The 22,746-nt window shown below is 42.9% G+C and overlaps 1 protein-coding gene across 1 annotated transcript; it reads left to right on the top strand.

Moving 5' to 3' along the window:
* Positions 1 to 12,492: 12,492 nt before the first annotated feature.
* On the top strand, positions 12,493 to 13,374 carry LOC140942078 (uncharacterized). The gene is made up of 2 exons (XM_073391059.1): positions 12,493 to 12,811; positions 13,142 to 13,374. Exons 1-2 carry the CDS (start codon positions 12,493 to 12,495, stop codon positions 13,372 to 13,374), a joined length of 552 nt encoding a protein of 183 aa, XP_073247160.1.
* The last annotated feature ends 9,372 nt before the right edge of the window (positions 13,375 to 22,746 follow it).

Below are 22,746 nucleotides of genomic sequence, written 5' to 3'. Positions count from 1 at the left end.
CACGGTTTTTTGGACAGGTTTTATCTTCTTAACAAAAGTCGCCAATCTAGAACGAAACGACAGTTGCGCAGAGTGTTTTGACGCCAATTTTGGAGCAACAGGACAGTTGCGCCACGGTGTTTTGTACAAGTTTTCGCTATTTAACAAAAGTCGCCAATTGCAACGAAAGCGACAATTGTGCACAGTGTTTTGACGCCAATTTCAATCAATTGGACAGTTGTGCACGGTAATTTGGACAAGTTTTAGGTTCTTAACAATAGTTGCAAACTTCTAGAAAAACGACAGTCGCGCAGACTTTTTTGACGCCAATTTCGATCAATAGGACAGTTGCGCTCTTTGTTTTGCGCAAAGTTTAGCTTTTTAACAAAAGTGGCCAATTTCAAGATACAGGACAGTTGCGCACGGTGTTCTGGACAAGTTTTATACAAAAGACGCCAAGTTGAAGCAAAGCGTTGGTTGGGCAGAGTGTTTACACCCTAATTTCAAGCAACACGACAGTTGCGCAAGGGGTTTTAGACAAGTTTTAGCTTTTTAACAAAAGTCACCAATTTCAAGCACAACGACATTTGCGCAGAGAGTTTTGACGCCAATTTCGAGCAACAGGAGCTTTGCGCACGGTGTTTTGGACAAGTTCTAGCTTTTTAACAAAAGTCACCAATTTGAAGCACAACGACAGTTGCGCAGAGTGTTTTGACGCCTATTTCGAGCAACAGGAGTGTTCCGCACGTTGTTTTGGACAAGTTTTAGCTTTTGAACAAAAGTGGCCAATTTCGAACAAAAAAGACAGTTGCGCAGAGTGTTTTGACGCCAATTTCGAGCAACAGGACAGTTTCGCACGGTGTTTCACACATGCTTTACCTTCCGAACAATACGGGCCAATTTAAAGCAAAACAACAGTTGCCCAGAGTGTTTTGACGCCAATTTCAAGCTAAAGGACAGTTGCGCACGGTGTTTTAGACAAGTTTTAGCTACTTAACAAAGTCGCCAGTTTCAAGCAAAACGACAGTTGCGCAGAGTGTTTTGACGCCAATTTCAATCAACTGGACAGTTGCGCAAGGTGTTTTGGACAAGATTTAGCTCTTTAACAAAAGTCGCCAATTTCAAGCAAAGCAAAAGTTGCGCAGAGTGTTGTGACGCCAATAGCTAAAACTTGTCCAAGACACCTTTGCGCATTTGTCCTCTTGCTCGAAATTGGCGTCAAAACACTCTGCGCAACTGTCTTTTTGTTCGAAATTGGCCACTTTATTTAAAAACCTACATCTTGTCCTAAACACCGTGCGCAACACTTCTGTTTCTCGAAATTGGCGTCAAAAGACACTGCAATTTCAAGAAAAACGACAGTTGCGCAGACTTTTTTGACGCCAATATCGAGCAATAGGACAGTGGCGCACTTTGTTTTGCACAAGGTTTAGCTTTTTAACAAAAGTGGCCAATTTCAAGCAACAGGACAGTTGCGCACGTTGTTTGGGTCAAGTTTTAGCTTTTTAACAAAAATCGCAAACTTCTAGAAAAACGACAGTTGCGCGGAGTGTTAGGACGCCAATTTTAATCAAGTGGAAAGTTGCGCACGGTGTTTTGGACAAGTTTTACCTTTTTAACAATAGTCGCAAACTTCAAGAAAAACGACAGTTGCGCAGAGTCTTTAGACGCCAATTTCGAGCGACAGGACAGTTGCGCACGGTCTTCTGGACAAGTTTTAGATTTTTAACAAAAGACGCCAAGTTCAAGCAAATTGCTAGTTGGGCAGAGTGTTTAAACCCAAATTTCAAGCAACACGACAGTTGCGCACGGTGTTCTGGACAAGTTTTCGCTTCTGAACAAAAGTCGCCAATCTACAACGAAACGACAGTTGCGCAGAGCGTTTTGACGCCATTTTCAAGCAACAGAACAGTTGCGCAAGGGGTTTTAAACAAGTTTTAGCTTTTTAACAAAAGTCACCAATTTCAAGCACAACGACATTTCCGCAGGGAGTTTTGACGCCAATTTCGAGCAACAGTAGTGTTGCGCACGGTGTTTTGGACAAATTTTAGCTTTTTAACAAAAGTCGCCAATTTCAAGCGAACCGTTAGTTGAGCAGAGTGTTTAGACCCCAATTTCAAGCAACACGACAGTTGCGCACGGTGTTTTGGACAAGTTTTCGCTTTTTAACAATAGTCGCAAACTTCAAGCAAAACGACAGTTGCGCAGAGTGTTTTGACGCCAATTTCAAGCAACAGGACATTTGCGCACGGTGTTTTAAACAAGTTTTAGCTATTTAACAAAGTCGCCAGTTTCAAGCAAAACGAAAGTTGCGCAGAGTGTTTTGACGCCTATTTCGAGCAAAAGGAGTGTTGCGCACGGTGTTTTGGACAAGCTTTAGCTTTTCAACAAATGTGGCCAATTTCGAACAAAAAGACAGCTGCGCAGAGTGTTTTGACGCCAATTTCGAGCAATAGAACAGTTGCGCACGGTGTTCTGGACAAGTTTTAGATTGTTAACAAAAGACGCCAAGTTCAAGCAAAGCGTTAGTTGGGCAAAGTGTTTACACCCAAATTTCAGGCAACACGACAGTTCCGCACGCTGTTTTGTACAAGTTTTCGCCTTTTAATAATAGTCGCAAATTTGAAGCAAAACGACAGTTGCGCAGAGTGTTTTGACGCCAATTTCAAGCTACAGGACAGTTGCGCACGGTGTTTCACACAAGTTTTAGCTACTTAACAAAGTCGCCAGTTTCAAGCAAAACGACAGTTGCGCAGAGTGTTTGGACGTCAATTTTAATAACCTGGACAGTTGCGCAAGGGTTTTGGACAAGCTTTATCTTTTTAACAAAAGTCTCCAATTTCAAGCAAAACGAAAGTTGCGCAGAGTGTTTTGACGCCAATTTCTAGAAACAGGAGTGTTGTGCAGGGTGTTTTGAACAAGTTTTAGCTTTTCAACAAAAGTGGCCAATTTCGAACAAAAAAGACAGTTGTGCAGAGTGTTTTGACGCCAATTTCTAGCAACACGAGTGTTGCGCACGGAGTTTTGGACAAGTTTTAGCTTTTCAACAAAAGTAGCCAATTTCGAACAGAAAGACACTTGCGCAGAGTGTTTTGACGCCAATTTCGAGCAACAGGACAGTTGCGCACGGTGTTTCACACAAGCTTTACGTTCCGAACAATACGGGCCAATTTGAAGCAAAACAACAGTTGCCCAGAGTGATTTGAGGCCAATTTCGAGCAACAGTACCGTTTCGCACGCTGCTTTTTACAAGTTTTCTCTAAAACAGCAAATCGAATTTCTTGGATATTATTGACCACACAAACCAATTAAGGTAAATTGAAAGTTGCGAGCCCTCTTTCCCACAGGCCTTCGGTCAAACGGCCCATTTCAAGCAACATGAAAGGTGCGCACGGTTTTTTGGACAGGTTTTATCTTCTTAACAAAAGTCGCCAATCTAGAACGAAACGACAGTTGCGCAGAGTGTTTTGACGCCAATTTTGGAGCAACAGGACAGTTGCGCCACGGTGTTTTGTACAAGTTTTCGCTATTTAACAAAAGTCGCCAATTGCAACGAAAGCGACAATTGTGCATAGTGTTTTGACGCCAATTTCAATCAATTGGACAGTTGTGCACGGTAATTTGGACAAGTTTTAGGTTCTTAACAATAGTTGCAAACTTCTAGAAAACCGACAGTCGCGCAGACTTTTTTGACGCCAATTTCGATCAATAGGACAGTTGCGCTCTTTGTTTTGCGCAAAGTTTAGCTTTTTAACAAAAGTGGCCAATTTCAAGATACAGGACAGTTGCGCACGGTGTTCTGGACAAGTTTTATACAAAAGACGCCAAGTTGAAGCAAAGCGTTGGTTGGGCAGAGTGTTTACACCCCTAATTTCAAGCAACACGACAGTTGCGCAAGGGGTTTTAGACAAGTTTTAGCTTTTTAACAAAAGTCACCAATTTCAAGCACAACGACATTTGCGCAGAGTGTTTTGACGCCAATTTCGAGCAACAGGAGCTTTGCGGAAGGTGTTTTGGACAAGTTCTAGCTTTTTAACAAAAGTCACCAATTTGAAGCATAACGACAGTTGCGCAGAGTGTTTTGACGCCAATTTCGAGCAACAGGACAGTTTCGCACGGTGTTTCACACATGCTTTACCTTCCGAACAATACGGGCCAATTTAAAGCAAAACAACAGTTGCCCAGAGTGTTTTGACGCCAATTTCAAGCTAAAGGACAGTTGCGCAAGGTGTTTTAGACAAGTTTTAGCTACTTAACAAAGTCGCCGTTTCAAGCAAAACGACAGTTGCGCAGAGTGTTTTGACGCCAATTTCAATCAACTGGACAGTTGCGCAAGGTGTTTTGGACAAGATTTAGCTCTTTAACAAAAGTCGCCAATTTCAAGCAAAACAAAAGTTGCGCAGAGTGTTGTGACGCCAATAGCTAAAACTTGTCCAAGACACCTTTGCGCATTTGTCCTCTTGCTCGAAATTGGCGTCAAAACACTCTGCGCAACTGTCTTTTTGTTCGAAATTGGCCACTTTATTTAAAAACCTACATCTTGTCCTAAACACCGTGCGCAACACTTCTGTTTCTCGAAATTGGCGTCAAAAGACACTGCAATTTCAAGAAAAACGACAGTCGCGCAGACTTTTTTGACGCCAATATCGAGCAATAGGACAGTGGCGCACTTTGTTTTGCACAAGGTTTAGCTTTTTAACAAAAGTGGCCAATTTCAAGCAACAGGACAGTTGCGCACGTTGTTTGGGTCAAGTTTTAGCTTTTTAACAAAAATCGCAAACTTCTAGAAAAACGACAGTTGCGCGGAGTGTTAGGACGCCAATTTTAATCAAGTGGAAAGTTGCGCGCGGTGTTTTGGACAAGTTTTAGCTTTTTAACAATAGTCGCAAACTTCTAGAAAAACGACAGTTGCGCGGAGTGTTAGGACGCCAATTTTAATCAAGTGGAATGTTGCGCAAGGTGTTTTGGACAAGTTTTAGCTTTTTAACAATAGTCGCAAACTTCAAGAAAAACGACAGTTGCGCAGAGTCTTTAGACGCCAATTTCGAGCGACAGGACAGTTGCGCACGGTCTTCTGGACAAGTTTTAGATTTTTAACAAAAGACGCCAAGTTCAAGCAAATTGCTAGTTGGGCAGAGTGTTTAAACCCAAATTTCAAGCAACACGACAGTTGCGCAGGTGTTCTGGACAAGTTTTCGCTTCTGAACAAAAGTCGCCAATCTACAACGAAACGACAGTTGCGTAGAGCGTTTTGACGCCATTTTCAAGCAACAGAACAGTTGCGCAAGGGGTTTTAAACAAGTTTTAGCTTTTTAACAAAAGTCACCAATTTCAAGCACAACGACATTTCCGCAGGGAGTTTTGACGCCAATTTCGAGCAACAGTAGTGTTGCGCACGGTGTTTTGGACAAATTTTAGCTTTTTAACAAAAGTCGCCAATTTCAAGCGAACCGTTAGTTGAGCAGAGTGTTTAGACCCCAATTTCAAGCAACACGACAGTTGCGCAAGGTGTTTTGGACAAGTTTTCGCTTTTTAACAATAGTCGCAAACTTCAAGCAAAACGACAGTTGCGCAGAGTGTTTTGACGCCAATTTCAAGCAACAGGACATTTGCGCACGGTGTTTTAAACAAGTTTTAGCTATTTAACAAAGTCGCCAGTTTCAAGCAAAACGAAAGTTGCGCAGAGTGTTTTGACGCCTATTTCGAGCAAAAGGAGTGTTGCGCACGGTGTTTTGGACAAGCTTTAGCTTTTCAACAAATGTGGCCAATTTCGAACAAAAAGACAGCTGCGCAGAGTGTTTTGACGCCAATTTCGAGCAATAGAACAGTTGCGCACGGTGTTCTGGACAAGTTTTAGATTGTTAACAAAAGACGCCAAGTTCAAGCAAAGCGTTAGTTGGGCAAAGTGTTTACACCCAAATTTCAGGCAACACGACAGTTCCGCACGCTGTTTTGTACAAGTTTTCGCCTTTTAATAATAGTCGCAAATTTGAAGCAAAACGACAGTTGCGCAGAGTGTTTTGACGCCAATTTCAAGCTACAGGACAGTTGCGCACGGTGTTTCACACAAGTTTTAGCTACTTAACAAAGTCGCCAGTTTCAAGCAAAACGACAGTTGCGCAGAGTGTTTGGACGTCAATTTTAATAACCTGGACAGTTGCGCAAGGGTTTTGGACAAGCTTTATCTTTTTAACAAAAGTCTCCAATTTCAAGCAAAACGAAAGTTGCGCAGAGTGTTTTGACGCCAATTTCTAGAAACAGGAGTGTTGTGCAGGGTGTTTTGAACAAGTTTTAGCTTTTCAACAAAAGTGGCCAATTTCGAACAAAAAAGACAGTTGTGCAGAGTGTTTTGACGCCAATTTCTAGCAACACGAGTGTTGCGCACGGAGTTTTGGACAAGTTTTAGCTTTTCAACAAAAGTAGCCAATTTCGAACAGAAAGACACTTGCGCAGAGTGTTTTGACGCCAATTTCGAGCAACAGGACAGTTGCGCACGGTGTTTCACACAAGCTTTACGTTCCGAACAATACGGGCCAATTTGAAGCAAAACAACAGTTGCCCAGAGTGATTTGAGGCCAATTTCGAGCAACAGTACCGTTTCGCACGCTGCTTTTTACAAGTTTTATCTAAAACAGCAAATCGAATTTCTTGGATATTATTGACCACACAAACCAATTAAGGTAAATTGAAAGTTGCGAGCCCTCTTTCCCACAGGCCTTCGGTCAAACGGCCCATTTCAAGCAACATGAAAGGTGCGCACGGTTTTTTGGACAGGTTTTATCTTCTTAACAAAAGTCGCCAATCTAGAACGAAACGACAGTTGCGCAGAGTGTTTTGACGCCAATTTTGGAGCAACAGGACAGTTGCGCCACGGTGTTTTGTACAAGTTTTCGCTATTTAACAAAAGTCGCCAATTGCAACGAAAGCGACAATTGTGCACAGTGTTTTGACGCCAATTTCAATCAATTGGACAGTTGTGCACGGTAATTTGGACAAGTTTTAGGTTCTTAACAATAGTTGCAAACTTCTAGAAAAACGACAGTCGCGCAGACTTTTTTGACGCCAATTTCGATCAATAGGACAGTTGCGCTCTTTGTTTTGCGCAAAGTTTAGCTTTTTAACAAAAGTGGCCAATTTCAAGATACAGGACAGTTGCGCACGGTGTTCTGGACAAGTTTTATACAAAAGACGCCAAGTTGAAGCAAAGCGTTGGTTGGGCAGAGTGTTTACACCCTAATTTCAAGCAACACGACAGTTGCGCAAGGGGTTTTAGACAAGTTTTAGCTTTTTAACAAAAGTCACCAATTTCAAGCACAACGACATTTGCGCAGAGAGTTTTGACGCCAATTTCGAGCAACAGGAGCTTTGCGCACGGTGTTTTGGACAAGTTCTAGCTTTTTAACAAAAGTCACCAATTTGAAGCACAACGACAGTTGCGCAGAGTGTTTTGACGCCTATTTCGAGCAACAGGAGTGTTCCGCACGTTGTTTTGGACAAGTTTTAGCTTTTGAACAAAAGTGGCCAATTTCGAACAAAAAAGACAGTTGCGCAGAGTGTTTTGACGCCAATTTCGAGCAACAGGACAGTTTCGCACGGTGTTTCACACATGCTTTACCTTCCGAACAATACGGGCCAATTTAAAGCAAAACAACAGTTGCCCAGAGTGTTTTGACGCCAATTTCAAGCTAAAGGACAGTTGCGCACGGTGTTTTAGACAAGTTTTAGCTACTTAACAAAGTCGCCAGTTTCAAGCAAAACGACAGTTGCGCAGAGTGTTTTGACGCCAATTTCAATCAACTGGACAGTTGCGCAAGGTGTTTTGGACAAGATTTAGCTCTTTAACAAAAGTCGCCAATTTCAAGCAAAACAAAAGTTGCGCAGAGTGTTGTGACGCCAATAGCTAAAACTTGTCCAAGACACCTTTGCGCATTTGTCCTCTTGCTCGAAATTGGCGTCAAAACACTCTGCGCAACTGTCTTTTTGTTCGAAATTGGCCACTTTATTTAAAAACCTACATCTTGTCCTAAACACCGTGCGCAACACTTCTGTTTCTCGAAATTGGCGTCAAAAGACACTGCAATTTCAAGAAAAACGACAGTTGCGCAGACTTTTTTGACGCCAATATCGAGCAATAGGACAGTGGCGCACTTTGTTTTGCACAAGGTTTAGCTTTTTAACAAAAGTGGCCAATTTCAAGCAACAGGACAGTTGCGCACGTTGTTTGGGTCAAGTTTTAGCTTTTTAACAAAAATCGCAAACTTCTAGAAAAACGACAGTTGCGCGGAGTGTTAGGACGCCAATTTTAATCAAGTGGAAAGTTGCGCGCGGTGTTTTGGACAAGTTTTAGCTTTTTAACAATAGTCGCAAACTTCTAGAAAAACGACAGTTGCGCGGAGTGTTAGGACGCCAATTTTAATCAAGTGGAAAGTTGCGCACGGTGTTTTGGACAAGTTTTAGCTTTTTAACAATAGTCGCAAACTTCAAGAAAAACGACAGTTGCGCAGAGTCTTTAGACGCCAATTTCGAGCGACAGGACAGTTGCGCACGGTCTTCTGGACAAGTTTTAGATTTTTAACAAAAGACGCCAAGTTCAAGCAAATTGCTAGTTGGGCAGAGTGTTTAAACCCAAATTTCAAGCAACACGACAGTTGCGCACGGTGTTCTGGACAAGTTTTCGCTTCTGAACAAAAGTCGCCAATCTACAACGAAACGACAGTTGCGCAGAGCGTTTTGACGCCATTTTCAAGCAACAGAACAGTTGCGCAAGGGGTTTTAAACAAGTTTTAGCTTTTTAACAAAAGTCACCAATTTCAAGCACAACGACATTTCCGCAGGGAGTTTTGACGCCAATTTCGAGCAACAGTAGTGTTGCGCACGGTGTTTTGGACAAATTTTAGCTTTTTAACAAAAGTCGCCAATTTCAAGCGAACCGTTAGTTGAGCAGAGTGTTTAGACCCCAATTTCAAGCAACACGACAGTTGCGCACGGTGTTTTGGACAAGTTTTCGCTTTTTAACAATAGTCGCAAACTTCAAGCAAAACGACAGTTGCGCAGAGTGTTTTGACGCCAATTTCAAGCAACAGGACATTTGCGCTCGGTGTTTTAAATGAGACATTTACCAGCGGGTAAATGCAGTTAATGGAGCATGAAGCCCCAGGGGGGTAGACCGAGAAAGCCTGCCCCGTCTTAGGCTCGGTGATATCTTGAAAGCCTGATTCATTAAATGAAAGCACTCTATTCTTTAAGCAGAAAACAAAAGCTTTTCATGGCTAGAACCTCACTAATTTGTCGCATGTTTGTCATCGTGTATTTTCTTAGCTTCGCAAAGATTGGTCCCTGTTTTCAAAGCCCTATTCAGAGCTATTCATGGCTAGACCTTAATCATGATAAGTTGAGATAGTTTATAGTACAACTGTGCCTATTGGCCGTACTTTGAGACACTGTCTGACTATAAAGCTTTGCCAATGCCACTCCTAGTCATTATTTGGTTAGCTTGCACGAAAGCAATCATTTAAAGTAGTTTTGTTATGGCTCGTCCACGTTCCCAGCCTGCGACATCGCGTCAAAGTACTGACCTTTCGAAGCTTTCCAGCGAAGTCCTCCGGCTTCGCTTACAACAAATGAATCTTCCCGTCACGGGAAACCACGCTCGCCTGGTCGAAAGGCTCCGTTCCGCGAATGGAACCCGCCCGCTCTCTGCAATAACGCGAAACAAACGGGCTGATGGTCGAGTGGCCAAGAGGTCATCCACCTCGTCGAAGCGCTCACAACAGGCCGCACGGAGTCGCAATCGTCAATCCGCCACGTCCAATTTGGCCTCCGAACCTCACGATTTAGATCAAGTCTTGGACCACTTCCCCGAGGAGGAGGAGTCCGCCACAAGCGACCTTTTGGTGGATTTAGACGCAGAACCAATGGAGTCCATGGAGTCAAGCGATGCCGTTTTTACCCCGGCTCAACTAGCGGCGATCCAGGACACTGTTTCGTGTGACCGTTCAAGCAGCGTTTCAATCGCTCCCACACAACGACGTTATCCCGCCTGCTCCCGCGTTTTTCAGCACTCCAAGTCCTCGTGTTTCTTCTGTGGCGCCTCCGAACGGCCTCAATCGACCGTTGGACAAAGCCCTCGAGGATAAAATACTCCGCGGTGAGTACGTAGATTTCTCTTTGCTTTTGCCAGAAACACTGTACCAGACCCAGACCCCTGCCCTACAATTGCGTTATGAGGACTCGCCCCCAGGCCACTTGGGCTCCCCGCTTACTGTTGTCAAACGCAAGAAACCAGTTGTAGACTCTTTCCAAAAGTGGTTGGACGCGTTCATGGCGTATATGCTTGTAATCGTCACGGCCTACCCCAACCGGGCGGTGGAGCTCATCAAGTATCAGCAAATCATTAGCCGCGCAGTAACTAAGTTCAAGGGCTTAGCGTGGTACACATACGATGAGCATTTTAGACGCCGCGCGGCTCGCGATCTTACCATCGCATGGGATAGGATAGATATTGAACTTTGGACGGTGACCTTTACGGGTACCGCTAAGCCCCATTGTTCTATATGCTCTAGCCCCTACCACCAATCCGATGACTGCCCCCACCAAGAACCCAGCAAAAAACCTCGCCGGTCTGCCCTCGTTTGCTTCGATTTCAACAAACCCTCAGGGTGTCAGCGTCGTACCTGTCACTTCCCCCACAATTGCCGCCGCTGTGGATCCAGCAGTCACGCACTCTTCAATTGCCCTAGCTCCAAACAGCACGCCACAAGCACCAAATCAGCATCCCCGGGCGATCGCAGCAAAAAATAAAGTGGAACAGCGCCAGCAGAAGCAGAGACCAACAGTATCCACCCCTCTTGATGTAGATAAATTAGCGCTTGAATTAGTTAATCACCCTAATCGATCTTTTGTTGATAACTTAGTTAATGCCCTCAGGTACGGGACTCGCATCGGTTACCTTGGTCCTCAAAAATTCCGGGTATCCAATAACTTGATTTCCGCTTCTCAACACCCCGAGGTTATCTCCGCGAATTTAAGCAAGGAAATGTCGTTGGGTAGGGTCGCAGGCCCCTTTTTCTCGCCCCCACTCCCCAATTTCCAGTACCACCCTATCGGCGTGGTGCCAAAAAAGCACTCTACGGAATGGCGCACTATCTATCACCTATCCTATCCCCCGGGCGACAGCGTAAATGATCATATTCCAAAGGACCCTTACTCTCTTCAGTATGTACGGGTAGACGACGCAATAAGCATTTTGAAGTCCTTGGGTCCCGGGGCGTACATGGCTAAAACCGACCTTAAATCGGCGTTCCGTATTATGCCTATTCACCCGGATGACTGGAACCTGTTGGGTATTTATTGGCAATCACGTTACTATGTAGATCTGTACCTCCCCTTTGGGCTCCGCAGTTCACCCTTCCTCTTTAATCAAATTTCTGAGGCCTTAGAATGGATCTTAAAACACAACTACGGCCTGGGTCATGTTTTACACATCCTGGACGACTTCTTTATCGCAGAGTCTTCTAAGCTAGCCTGCTTGGAGAACTTTAGTACCCTTCTAAAAGTGTTCACGTCCCTTCGGGTACCAATAGTAGCAGCCAAAACCCTGGGCCCCTCCCAAGTCTTGGAATTTATGGGGATTGTGCTTGATAGTACCCGCATGGAAGCTAGGTTGCCGAAAGATAAGCTAGCTCGGATTAGTAAGCTCCTTGATTCCTTTAGTGCCCGCCGCTCAGCCCGTCTAGTGGACCTCCAGTCCCTTATCGGCACGTTGCAATTTGCCTGTAAAGTAGTGGTCCCCGGGCGAACCTTTCTCCAACGCATGATCAATCTCACCAGGGGTGTTCCCAGCCGTTTTCACCATATCCGCTTAAACAAGCAATTCCAACGGGATATTACCATGTGGAAAGTTTTTCTCACCCAATGGAACGGGCGTTCCTTTTTCCTTGATTCCTTTGTTACCTCCTCCCCTGACCTTGAATTGTACACAGATGCAGCTAGCACCATTGGGTTCGGGGGGTATTTTAATGGGAAATGGTTCCAGGGGCACTGGCCGCCTCACCTCCTTATCAACAAGAAGACGGGGATTAGCATTGAATGGCAAGAACTTTTCCCTATTGTTATCGCTTGCGCTCTCTGGTACCCCCATTTTGCGGGTAAACGCCTTCAATTTTGGTGCGACAATGAAAGCGTTGTGGCTATTATCAACTCCGGCCACTCAAAAGCTCCCCGGGTGATGGACCTGGTCCGTTTTTTGGTTCTCATTTCCATGAAACACAACTTCTTGGTACGGACCCGCCATGTTCCGGGGGTAAATAACGGAATTGCTGACGCCCTCTCACGTTTCCAGGTCAAACGCTTCAGGGATCTCGCACCCAATGCCGACCGGACCCCTTGTTTCATCCCTCCTTCATTCATGACCCTCTGAAGGATGAAGTTTTAAGGTATGCTAACTGGGCCTTATCATGGAACACCAAACGCACCTATACATCTGGAGAAAAGCGTTTTATCTCATTTTGCCTTATGAACAGACTTACATCTCCGACAGGCGATATTTTACCTGCCTCGGAGGGGACACTTATTTATTTTGCATCTTATTTAGCTCGCACAGTTCGTCATTGCACAATCAAAATATACTTAGCAGCCGTCAGAAATCTACATATAGTTTCCGGTTACAATGACCCCTTACAGGGCAAGCTGCTTTTAAAAAAGATCTTAAGGGGTATTCTTCGTTACCAGGGTTGTCCTCGTATAAGTCGTCAGCCGGTCACCCCCCGGGTCCTGTTAGCTATCCGTCCCGTCCTTGAGAGCTGGCTGGATGTTCGGGATTTTTCCATGATCTGGGCTGCATTTACGCTAGCCTTTTTCGCCTTTCTTCGTTGTAGCGAGTTTACGTACCCGGGGGCACGTAATTTTAGTTCTCAGTTTAACCTCACCACTGATTGCGTGACTTTCTCACCAAGTTTGGCTCGCCCGCAGCACATGCTTCTCAAACTTAAATCGTCTAAAACTGACAGTTTTAGACAGGGGCAATCTCTCGTGGTAGCTCGGTGCTCTTCTTTATTGTGCCCCGTTTCCGCTATGCAACGGTATTTTATGCTTGCCCAGCCTCGGCCTGGACCCCTTTTTTACTTTCAGTCGGGTCGGCTTCTCACTCGGTCTTCTGTTACGCATTTACTTCAGGATTCTGCTCGCTGTGCGGGACTCCCACACGAGAGTCTAAAAGGTCACAGTTTTCGTATAGGTGCCGCGTCCGCTGCGGCCGCTGCGGGCTTACCAGACTGGTTAATAAAAGTTTTAGGTCGTTGGTCCTCGGACTGTTATCAACTGTATATTCGCACTCCCGAAACAGTCTTGCTTTCTGCTTTTCCCAAAATGGCTCGTGTGTCAGGGAACTTTATTTAGTTTTTTGTTGTTGCTTGGGGGGATGCATTGCATGCATCTGTGGCGGTTAAGTCTGCGTTGCGACTTCCCCCAAGCTTTTGGCATTGCTTGTGTCTTGCCATCTTTTGAGCTATTCCTTTGCCTTAATCTTGTCCGATCCAGCCCGTGCGGCGCTGGGGAGATAAGAAAGGCTCTGCCAAGATTCTTGTCCTACCCCACGGTAGTGGGGCGATAAGTAAGGCTTGTGTTATTTTGTGCGCATAACCCGAAGTCGCTATAACCTGCCACAGAGCTGTGTCCCCCCCTCATTACGCCATCATGTAGTGGTTGTTTATTTAGCCTGCGTGCGTCATTTATTTGCGTGACGTTTGCATGCGTATCTTACAAGCGGAATAGTGACATTAATGAGACATTTACCAGCGGGTAAATGCAGTTAATGGAGCATGAAGCCCCAGGGGGGTAGACCGAGAAAGCCTGCCCCGTCTTAGGCTCGGTGATATCTTGAAAGCCTGATTCATTAAATGAAAGCACTCTATTCTTTAAGCAGAAAACAAAAGCTTTTCATGGCTAGAACCTCACTAATTTGTCGCATGTTTGTCATCGTGTATTTTCTTAGCTTCGCAAAGATTGGTCCCTGTTTTCAAAGCCCTATTCAGAGCTATTCATGGCTAGACCTTAATCATGATAAGTTGAGATAGTTTATAGTACAACTGTGCCTATTGGCCGTACTTTGAGACACTGTCTGACTATAAAGCTTTGCCAATGCCACTCCTAGTCATTATTTGGTTAGCTTGCACGAAAGCAATCATTTAAAGTAGTTTTGTTACCCGCCCTCCCTCCCTTTGGAGGAGTTGTTGTTTTGTTATGTCTCAATAAAATTTGGTGGGTCACTCCCTGTGGTGCGGGTAAGTCTGCGTTGCGACTTCCCCCAAGCTTTTGGCATTGCTTGTGTCTTGCCATCTTTTGAGCTATTCCTTTGCCTTAATCTTGTCCGATCCAGCCCGTGCGGCGCTGGGGAGATAAGAAAGGCTCTGCCAAGATTCTTGTCCTACCCCACGGTAGTGGGGCGATAAGTAAGGCTTGTGTTATTTTGTGCGCATAACCCGAAGTCGCTATAACCTGCCACAGAGCTGTGTCCCCCCCTCATTACGCCATCATGTAGTGGTTGTTTATTTAGCCTGCGTGCGTCATTTATTTGCGTGACGTTTGCATGCGTATCTTACAAGCGGAATAGTGACATTAACAAGTTTTAGCTATTTAACAAAGTCGCCAGTTTCAAGCAAAACGAAAGTTGCGCAGAGTGTTTTGACGCCTATTTCGAGCAAAAGGAGTGTTGCGCACGGTGTTTTGGACAAGCTTTAGCTTTTCAACAAATGTGGCCAATTTCGAACAAAAAGACAGCTGCGCAGAGTGTTTTGACGCCAATTTCGAGCAATAGAACAGTTGCGCACGGTGTTCTGGACAAGTTTTAGATTGTTAACAAAAGACGCCAAGTTCAAGCAAAGCGTTAGTTGGGCAAAGTGTTTACACCCAAATTTCAGGCAACACGACAGTTCCGCACGCTGTTTTGTACAAGTTTTCGCCTTTTAATAATAGTCGCAAATTTGAAGCAAAACGACAGTTGCGCAGAGTGTTTTGACGCCAATTTCAAGCTACAGGACAGTTGCGCACGGTGTTTCACACAAGTTTTAGCTACTTAACAAAGTCGCCAGTTTCAAGCAAAACGACAGTTGCGCAGAGTGTTTGGACGTCAATTTTAATAACCTGGACAGTTGCGCAAGGGTTTTGGACAAGCTTTATCTTTTTAACAAAAGTCTCCAATTTCAAGCAAAACGAAAGTTGCGCAGAGTGTTTTGACGCCAATTTCTAGAAACAGGAGTGTTGTGCAGGGTGTTTTGAACAAGTTTTAGCTTTTCAACAAAAGTGGCCAATTTCGAACAAAAAAGACAGTTGTGCAGAGTGTTTTGACGCCAATTTCTAGCAACACGAGTGTTGCGCACGGAGTTTTGGACAAGTTTTAGCTTTTCAACAAAAGTAGCCAATTTCGAACAGAAAGACACTTGCGCAGAGTGTTTTGACGCCAATTTCGAGCAACAGGACAGTTGCGCACGGTGTTTCACACAAGCTTTACGTTCCGAACAATACGGGCCAATTTGAAGCAAAACAACAGTTGCCCAGAGTTATTTGAGGCCAATTTCGAGCAACAGTACCGTTTCGCACGCTGCTTTTTACAAGTTTTATCTAAAACAGCAAATCGAATTTCTTGGATATTATTGACCACACAAACCAATTAAGGTAAATTGAAAGTTGCGAGCCCTCTTTCCCACAGGCCTTCGGTCAAACGGCCCATTTCAAGCAACATGAAAGGTGCGCACGGTTTTTTGGACAGGTTTTATCTTCTTAACAAAAGTCGCCAATCTAGAACGAAACGACAGTTGCGCAGAGTGTTTTGACGCCAATTTTGGAGCAACAGGACAGTTGCGCCACGGTGTTTTGTACAAGTTTTCGCTATTTAACAAAAGTCGCCAATTGCAACGAAAGCGACAATTGTGCACAGTGTTTTGACGCCAATTTCAATCAATTGGACAGTTGTGCACGGTAATTTGGACAAGTTTTAGGTTCTTAACAATAGTTGCAAACTTCTAGAAAAACGACAGTCGCGCAGACTTTTTTGACGCCAATTTCGATCAATAGGACAGTTGCGCTCTTTGTTTTGCGCAAAGTTTAGCTTTTTAACAAAAGTGGCCAATTTCAAGATACAGGAGAGTTGCGCACGGTGTTCTGGACAAGTTTTATACAAAAGACGCCAAGTTGAAGCAAAGCGTTGGTTGGGCAGAGTGTTTACACCCTAATTTCAAGCAACACGACAGTTGCGCAAGGGGTTTTAGACAAGTTTTAGCTTTTTAACAAAAGTCACCAATTTCAAGCACAACGACATTTGCGCAGAGAGTTTTGACGCCAATTTCGAGCATCAGGAGCTTTGCGCACGGTGTTTTGGACAAGTTCTAGCTTTTTAACAAAAGTCACCAATTTGAAGCACAACGACAGTTGCGCAGAGTGTTTTGACGCCTATTTCGAGCAACAGGAGTGTTCCGCACGTTGTTTTGGACAAGTTTTAGCTTTTGAACAAAAGTGGCCAATTTCGAACAAAAAAGACAGTTGCGCAGAGTGTTTTGACGCCAATTTCGAGCAACAGGACAGTTTCGCACGGTGTTTCACACATGCTTTACCTTCCGAACAATACGGGCCAATTTAAAGCAAAACAACAGTTGCCCAGAGTGTTTTGACGCCAATTTCAAGCTAAAGGACAGTTGCGCACGGTGTTTTAGACAAGTTTTAGCTACTTAACAAAGTCGCTAGTTTCAAGCAAAACGACAGTTGCGCAGAGTGTTTTGACGCCAATTTCAATCAACTGGACAGTTGCGCAAGGTGTTTTGGACAAGATTTAGCTCTTTAACAAAAGTCGCCAATTTCAAGCAAAACAAAAGTTGCGCAGAGTGTTGTGACGCCAATAGCTAAAACTTGTCCAAGACACCTTTGCGCATTTGTCCTCTTGCTCGAAATTGGCGTCAAAACACTCTGCGCAACTGTCTTTTTGTTCGAAATTGGCCACTTTATTTAAAAACCTACATCTTGTCCTAAACACCGTGCGCAACACTTCTGTTTCTCGAAATTGGCGTCAAAAGACACTGCAATTTCAAGAAAAACGACAGTTGCGCAGACTTTTTTGACGCCAATATCGAGCAATAGGACAGTGGCGCACTTTGTTTTGCACAAGGTTTAGCTTTTTAACAAAAGTGGCCAATTTCAAGCAACAGGACAGTTGCGCACGTTGTTTGGGTCAAGTTTTAGCTTTTTAACAAAAATCGCAAACTTCTAGAAAAACGACAGTTGCGCGGAGTGTTAGGACGCCAATTTTAATCAAGTGGAAAGTTGCGCGCGGTGTTTTGGACAAGTTTTAGCTTTTTAACAATAGTCGCAAACTTCTAGAAAAACGACAGTTGCGCGGAGTGTTAGGACGCCAATTTTAATCAAGTGGAAAGTTGCGCACGGTGTTTTGGACAAGTTTTAGCTTTTTAACAATAGTCGCAAACTTCAAGAAAAACGACAGTTGCGCAGAGTCTTTAGACGCCAATTTCGAGCGACAGGACAGTTGCGCACGGTCTTCTGGACAAGTTTTAGATTTTTAACAAAAGACGCCAAGTTCAAGCAAATTGCTAGTTAGGCAGAGTGTTTAAACCCAAATTTCAAGCAACACGACAGTTGCGCACGGTGTTCTGGACAAGTTTTCGCTTCTGAACAAAAGTCGCCAATCTACAACGAAACGACAGTTGCGCAGAGCGTTTTGACGCCATTTTCAAGCAACAGAACAGTTGCGCAAGGGGTTTTAAACAAGTTTTAGCTTTTTAACAAAAGTCACCAATTTCAAGCACAACGACATTTCCGCAGGGAGTTTTGACGCCAATTTCGAGCAACAGTAGTGTTGCGCACGGTGTTTTGGACAAATTTTAGCTTTTTAACAAAAGTCGCCAATTTCAAGCGAACCGTTAGTTGAGCAGAGTGTTTAGACCCCAATTTCAAGCAACACGACAGTTGCGCACGGTGTTTTGGACAAGTTTTCGCTTTTTAACAATAGTCGCAAACTTCAAGCAAAACGACAGTTGCGCAGAGTGTTTTGACGCCAATTTCAAGCAACAGGACATTTGCGCACGGTGTTTTAAACAAGTTTTAGCTATTTAACAAAGTCGCCAGTTTCAAGCAAAACGAAAGCTGCGCAGAGTGTTTTGACGCCTATTTCGAGCAACAGGAGTGTTGCGCACGGTGTTTTGGACAAGCTTTAGCTTTTCAACAAATGTGGCCAATTTCGAACAAAAAGACAGCTGCGCAGAGTGTTTTGACGCCAATTTCGAGCAACAGGACAGTTGCGCACGGTGTTTCACACAAGGTTTACCTTCCGAACAATACGGGCCAATTTGAAGCAAAACAACAGTTGCCCAGAGTGATTTGAGGCCAATTTCGAGCAACAGTACGGTTGCGCACACTGCTTTTTACAAGTTCTATCTAAAACAGCAAATCGAATTTCTTAAATATTATTGACCACACAAACCAATTTAGGTAAATTGAAAGTTGCGAGCCTTCTTTCCCACAGGCCTTCGGTCAAACGGCCAATTGCAAGCAACAGGACAGTTGCGCCACAGTATTTTGTACAAGTTTTCGCTATTTAACGAAAGTCGCTAATTTCAAGGAAAGCGACAGTTGCGCAGAGTGTTTTGACGCCAATTTCAATCAATTGGACAATTGTGCACGGTGATTTGGACAAGTTTTAGGTTTTTAACAATAGTTGCAAACTTCTAGAAAAACGACAGTCGCGCAGACTTGTTTGACGCCAATTTCGATCAATAGGACACTTGCGGACTTTGTTTTGCGTAAAGTTTAGCTTTTTAACAAAAGTGGCCAATTTTAAGCAACAGGACAGTTGCGCACGGTGTTCTGGACAAGTTTTATATGGTTAACAAAAGACGCCAAGTTCAAGCAAAGCGTTTGTTGGGCAGAGTGTTTACACCCTACACTGTGTGAAATGAGTTGTGTCATGGTCCCGATATTAGTCGATACGAACCCGTATTCTTGAGAAAAACGGAAGTATGGAGAGGTATCGGGTTCCGGACACGGAGCGTATACATTGAGTATCAGGACCCGTATTTTTCCTGAATCGAACTTTTTCCGCGGCATGGAATATCCGATATCCGGACACGTCATTGAAACGCGGCGTGTCAAGACCTGTAAACGTCCTTATTTTTCTAGATTTGCCGAGAAGCGTGGAGTGCCGTTGATGAACGCTACAATTTTTGCCCTTCATTTTCACTAAAATTCCACGCTACGGATTGTGTTATCCTAATTTATACTCCAAACGTTCACGACACGTGAAGATTCTATTCCGTAGAATGCGATGAAATTCTACGATACGTGAAGTTTCGAGTGTTTTCACTTCCCCGAAATTCTATGGTACGTGAAATACCAGGGACTCAAACACCACTGGAATTCCACGGTTCATGAAATTACCGATGTTGAAATCGTGGCAAAACTCGCTGATACGCGAAAATTGCAACAAGTTTATTCAGGTTTATTGTATTAAATTCGACAATACTTTCAATTTCCATGCATGATGTTGAAAAAACTGATACCGCCTTTTCACTCCATTGATACCTCACGATATGTTTCCTGGTCAACATTGCACTTCATTGCATTTCAGGGACTTATTTGTGGGGTTGCAATATTATACTGAAAATGATTTTTAACAGTTCCGACCATTCTACCATTTTTATCACCGCCCCAGTCTTATTCACTTTAACTAATTTCCCAACGCATGAGGGAAAAACACAGGTTTTAAATCGCGTAACATCATTTATTTAAAAGTTCAAATACAGGAACAAAGTTTGATAATTCTGACAGGAAAACGTACAAAGTTGTGTCAGTTGATAAACCTAACTCTAAAAAGTGTTCGCACATGTTGACAATTCATTCAAAGAAATATACAAGGTACAGTTGCAAGGTTGATTAGAATATTCAGAATGAGTGATTTCAAAACATTTCAATTTTTTCTAAAAAAAAAGGTTTGCAAAAATTAAAACAGAATTCAAAGTGAAGATATTAAATTTAATCAAACAATGGGAACAACTAGAGAGTAATCCATCCATTCTCCATCCTATGTTCATCATCACTGCCACTCCTTAAAGTAAAGGAGAATGTGGGGAGGGAGGCTGCAGTGGAGGAGGATGTACTGGTGTGACAACTAGCTCCACTGCTAATCAACGACAATGGCCATGCATGTGAACTAATGGGTGGTTGGCTTGTAGGTGGATCTCCTTAAACTCTGGGGTTTGGAAGAATTAACCAAGGAGCTGGCATCTAGCTGCTGCAGGGTCTCCTTAACCATCTGTTCGCACCTTCATCTGTTTTACTAAAATCTGCAAAGCACAGTCATTGAAAAAAGTGAGCAATAACCACAAATTAGAGCCCAAAATAGTGGTTAAGGTAGTTTATTTTTGTACATGTGTATGAACCTCTTTACTACCCATGCTTATAATAACATCATCAACCACAACAATAATAATGATAATAATAATGTGATGCTAAGGATAATAAGACTTTCAAATTTCTTTCGCATTTCTGTATATAAAAAGAAATGAAACTGGATCACAATCGCCTTGACATCGTGTGTGAGGACCAACAGAACAAAAATTGCCTCATCACTAATATTGCATGTCCTTGTGATAAAAGGGTGGACATCGAACAAGAGATCAATAACAAGTATAGTCAACAAGACTTAGTATCTTCATCTGGCATGAAGATACTACTTGTGGAAGATGAAGATGTAAAAATTGCCCCTTTTTGTTTTGGAGCACTGGGTACTATTCTGAAGACCTGGATGTTTAACTGAAAAAACATAAATAATTCTGGGATTGAGTTGGCACTGCACTTCAAAGAACAGTCTTGCTGAGATCAGCAAGAATCGTCCAAAGTGTCCTTGAAGTTTAAGGTAGCTTGTTGCCACCCAATAAATTTAATGGGTTTGAAAATTCTGGCATTGGCATGCCTGCTGTGAAGCATGCACAAAAATAAATTGGGAATTGAAGGAAAAAGACAGGTGATTGTCCTCAATAACATTATTATTATCAACAGCCGAACAAAATAAGGGTACTAATAGACCTTTTTACCAATACGGTGGCCATATTAAATTAATTCAATTTAAGGAGTATTATAGGATGCCAGGGGACATGAGCACATTTCGTTTGTACTTTGGAGCACTTTTCGGGACATTTTTTTCTTAAAGTTTTCTTAGAATAAGATTGTAATGGGAAAAAAGATCCTTTTGCCGTGTTTGGATGTAATCATGATCACCTTTTTCCTGAGAAATATACGGTGAAAGACCATATTTCTAATGCTAAACTAGAAAAAGGCGATCATTATTACATCCAAACAGGGCACAAGGATGTTTTTTCCAATTACAATCTTATTCTAAGAAAACTAAATTTACGAAAAAATGTCCCGAAAAGCACAAATACAAACTAAATGTGCTCATGTGCCCTGGGCATCCTATCATACTCCTTAAATTGAATTGATTCAATATGGCTGCTGTATCGGTAAAAAGGTCTATTACAAGCAGTTTACATATACAATGTAGATAAACTATCTTCAGATCATACGTAGAGCTATTTCATACATTATTTTTTTAAAAGGTTAATTTGCACAGTAGTTCAAAATAATATTGTCTATCTTAAATGCACAAAAAATTTTAACTAAAGGTAATTTGGACAAAACCTGGAGCTGCGATACAGTGTTTTTGAAAAAGCAAAGCTGAATTAATGAAGGGTGAAATGAAATGTAATGCTGTATTGGTATAAAATAGATTCTCAATAATTGCAAATCTATTTTGTCAATGCAGTTTTTATAAAACAGCTTGTGTGTTTATAAATCAAGCACTACACCTACTGGAAAACGTGACTGCATGTACCACTACAATGAAGAGGTCCCATAACAAAATACCATATTTATTTGGTTAAGTGCCTTGCCTGGGTGCTCACTAGAGTTTTGCACCTTGAGAGTGGGCTATTATTCAAGTTGGTCACTTTAATAGGTGTATTTGGGCTGGGTGTTTAATGAATTCTCACAGTTTTCACCAAAAGTAATTTTGTTGGAGATAGAGTAATTTTGTTTGAGTTCCAAAGCAAATTTTTAACTGTTCATTGAAAGTTTCTTTAAAATACTGTACTAAGAAAACTTGGTCTCTTAATTTAGTAGGACTTAGTCTTTTTCAATCTAGCTGGTATGGGGTAGGCACTTATTCGAGGTTAGGAGATAATACATTTTTTCTCTGCCTGTAAGGTGGAGGGTTTTTGGAGTTGGGCAGTTACTTGAGGTTGAGCACTTTATCAAATAAATAATAAGGTGTTCTATTTTCTTTTCTGCACTTGTTGTTACATGTAATTACAAATTCTCATTAACATTGACTTTTCTTCTATTTTCTGGTACAAACCCCTCAACCCCAGTGTCACTAACCTGCGCAATATCGCATAGTGCTCCCAAGATGTTTGCCTAGTACTGAAAGGAAAATCAGGAATCAATGAAGTTCACTTAATTACTTTTAACTTTTCATTGCTGGTTTAATTACCCACTGAAATGTAAGATACTGAGTATTTACAAATTAATGTACAGGGGCTGTGCCACCACAGTCTTATTTCACTTTGTTAATATTAAACAATAAATGGTGTGGGATGAGGTTTTGTGATATCCAGAAATAATCAAGGGAAAGGATTGACTAAATGACATCAGCTGAGCTGAAGGCTGGGGCTGATAACACTTACTGAGACCTTGATTATTCCAAATATCACAAAA

Source organism: Porites lutea, chromosome 6 (assembly GCF_958299795.1).
Source record: "Porites lutea chromosome 6, jaPorLute2.1, whole genome shotgun sequence".
In the NCBI taxonomy this organism is placed as follows: Eukaryota; Metazoa; Cnidaria; class Anthozoa; order Scleractinia; family Poritidae; genus Porites; species Porites lutea.
Note: the sequence above shows the minus strand (reverse complement) of the source record. Positions and strands in the feature narration are given on the sequence as shown.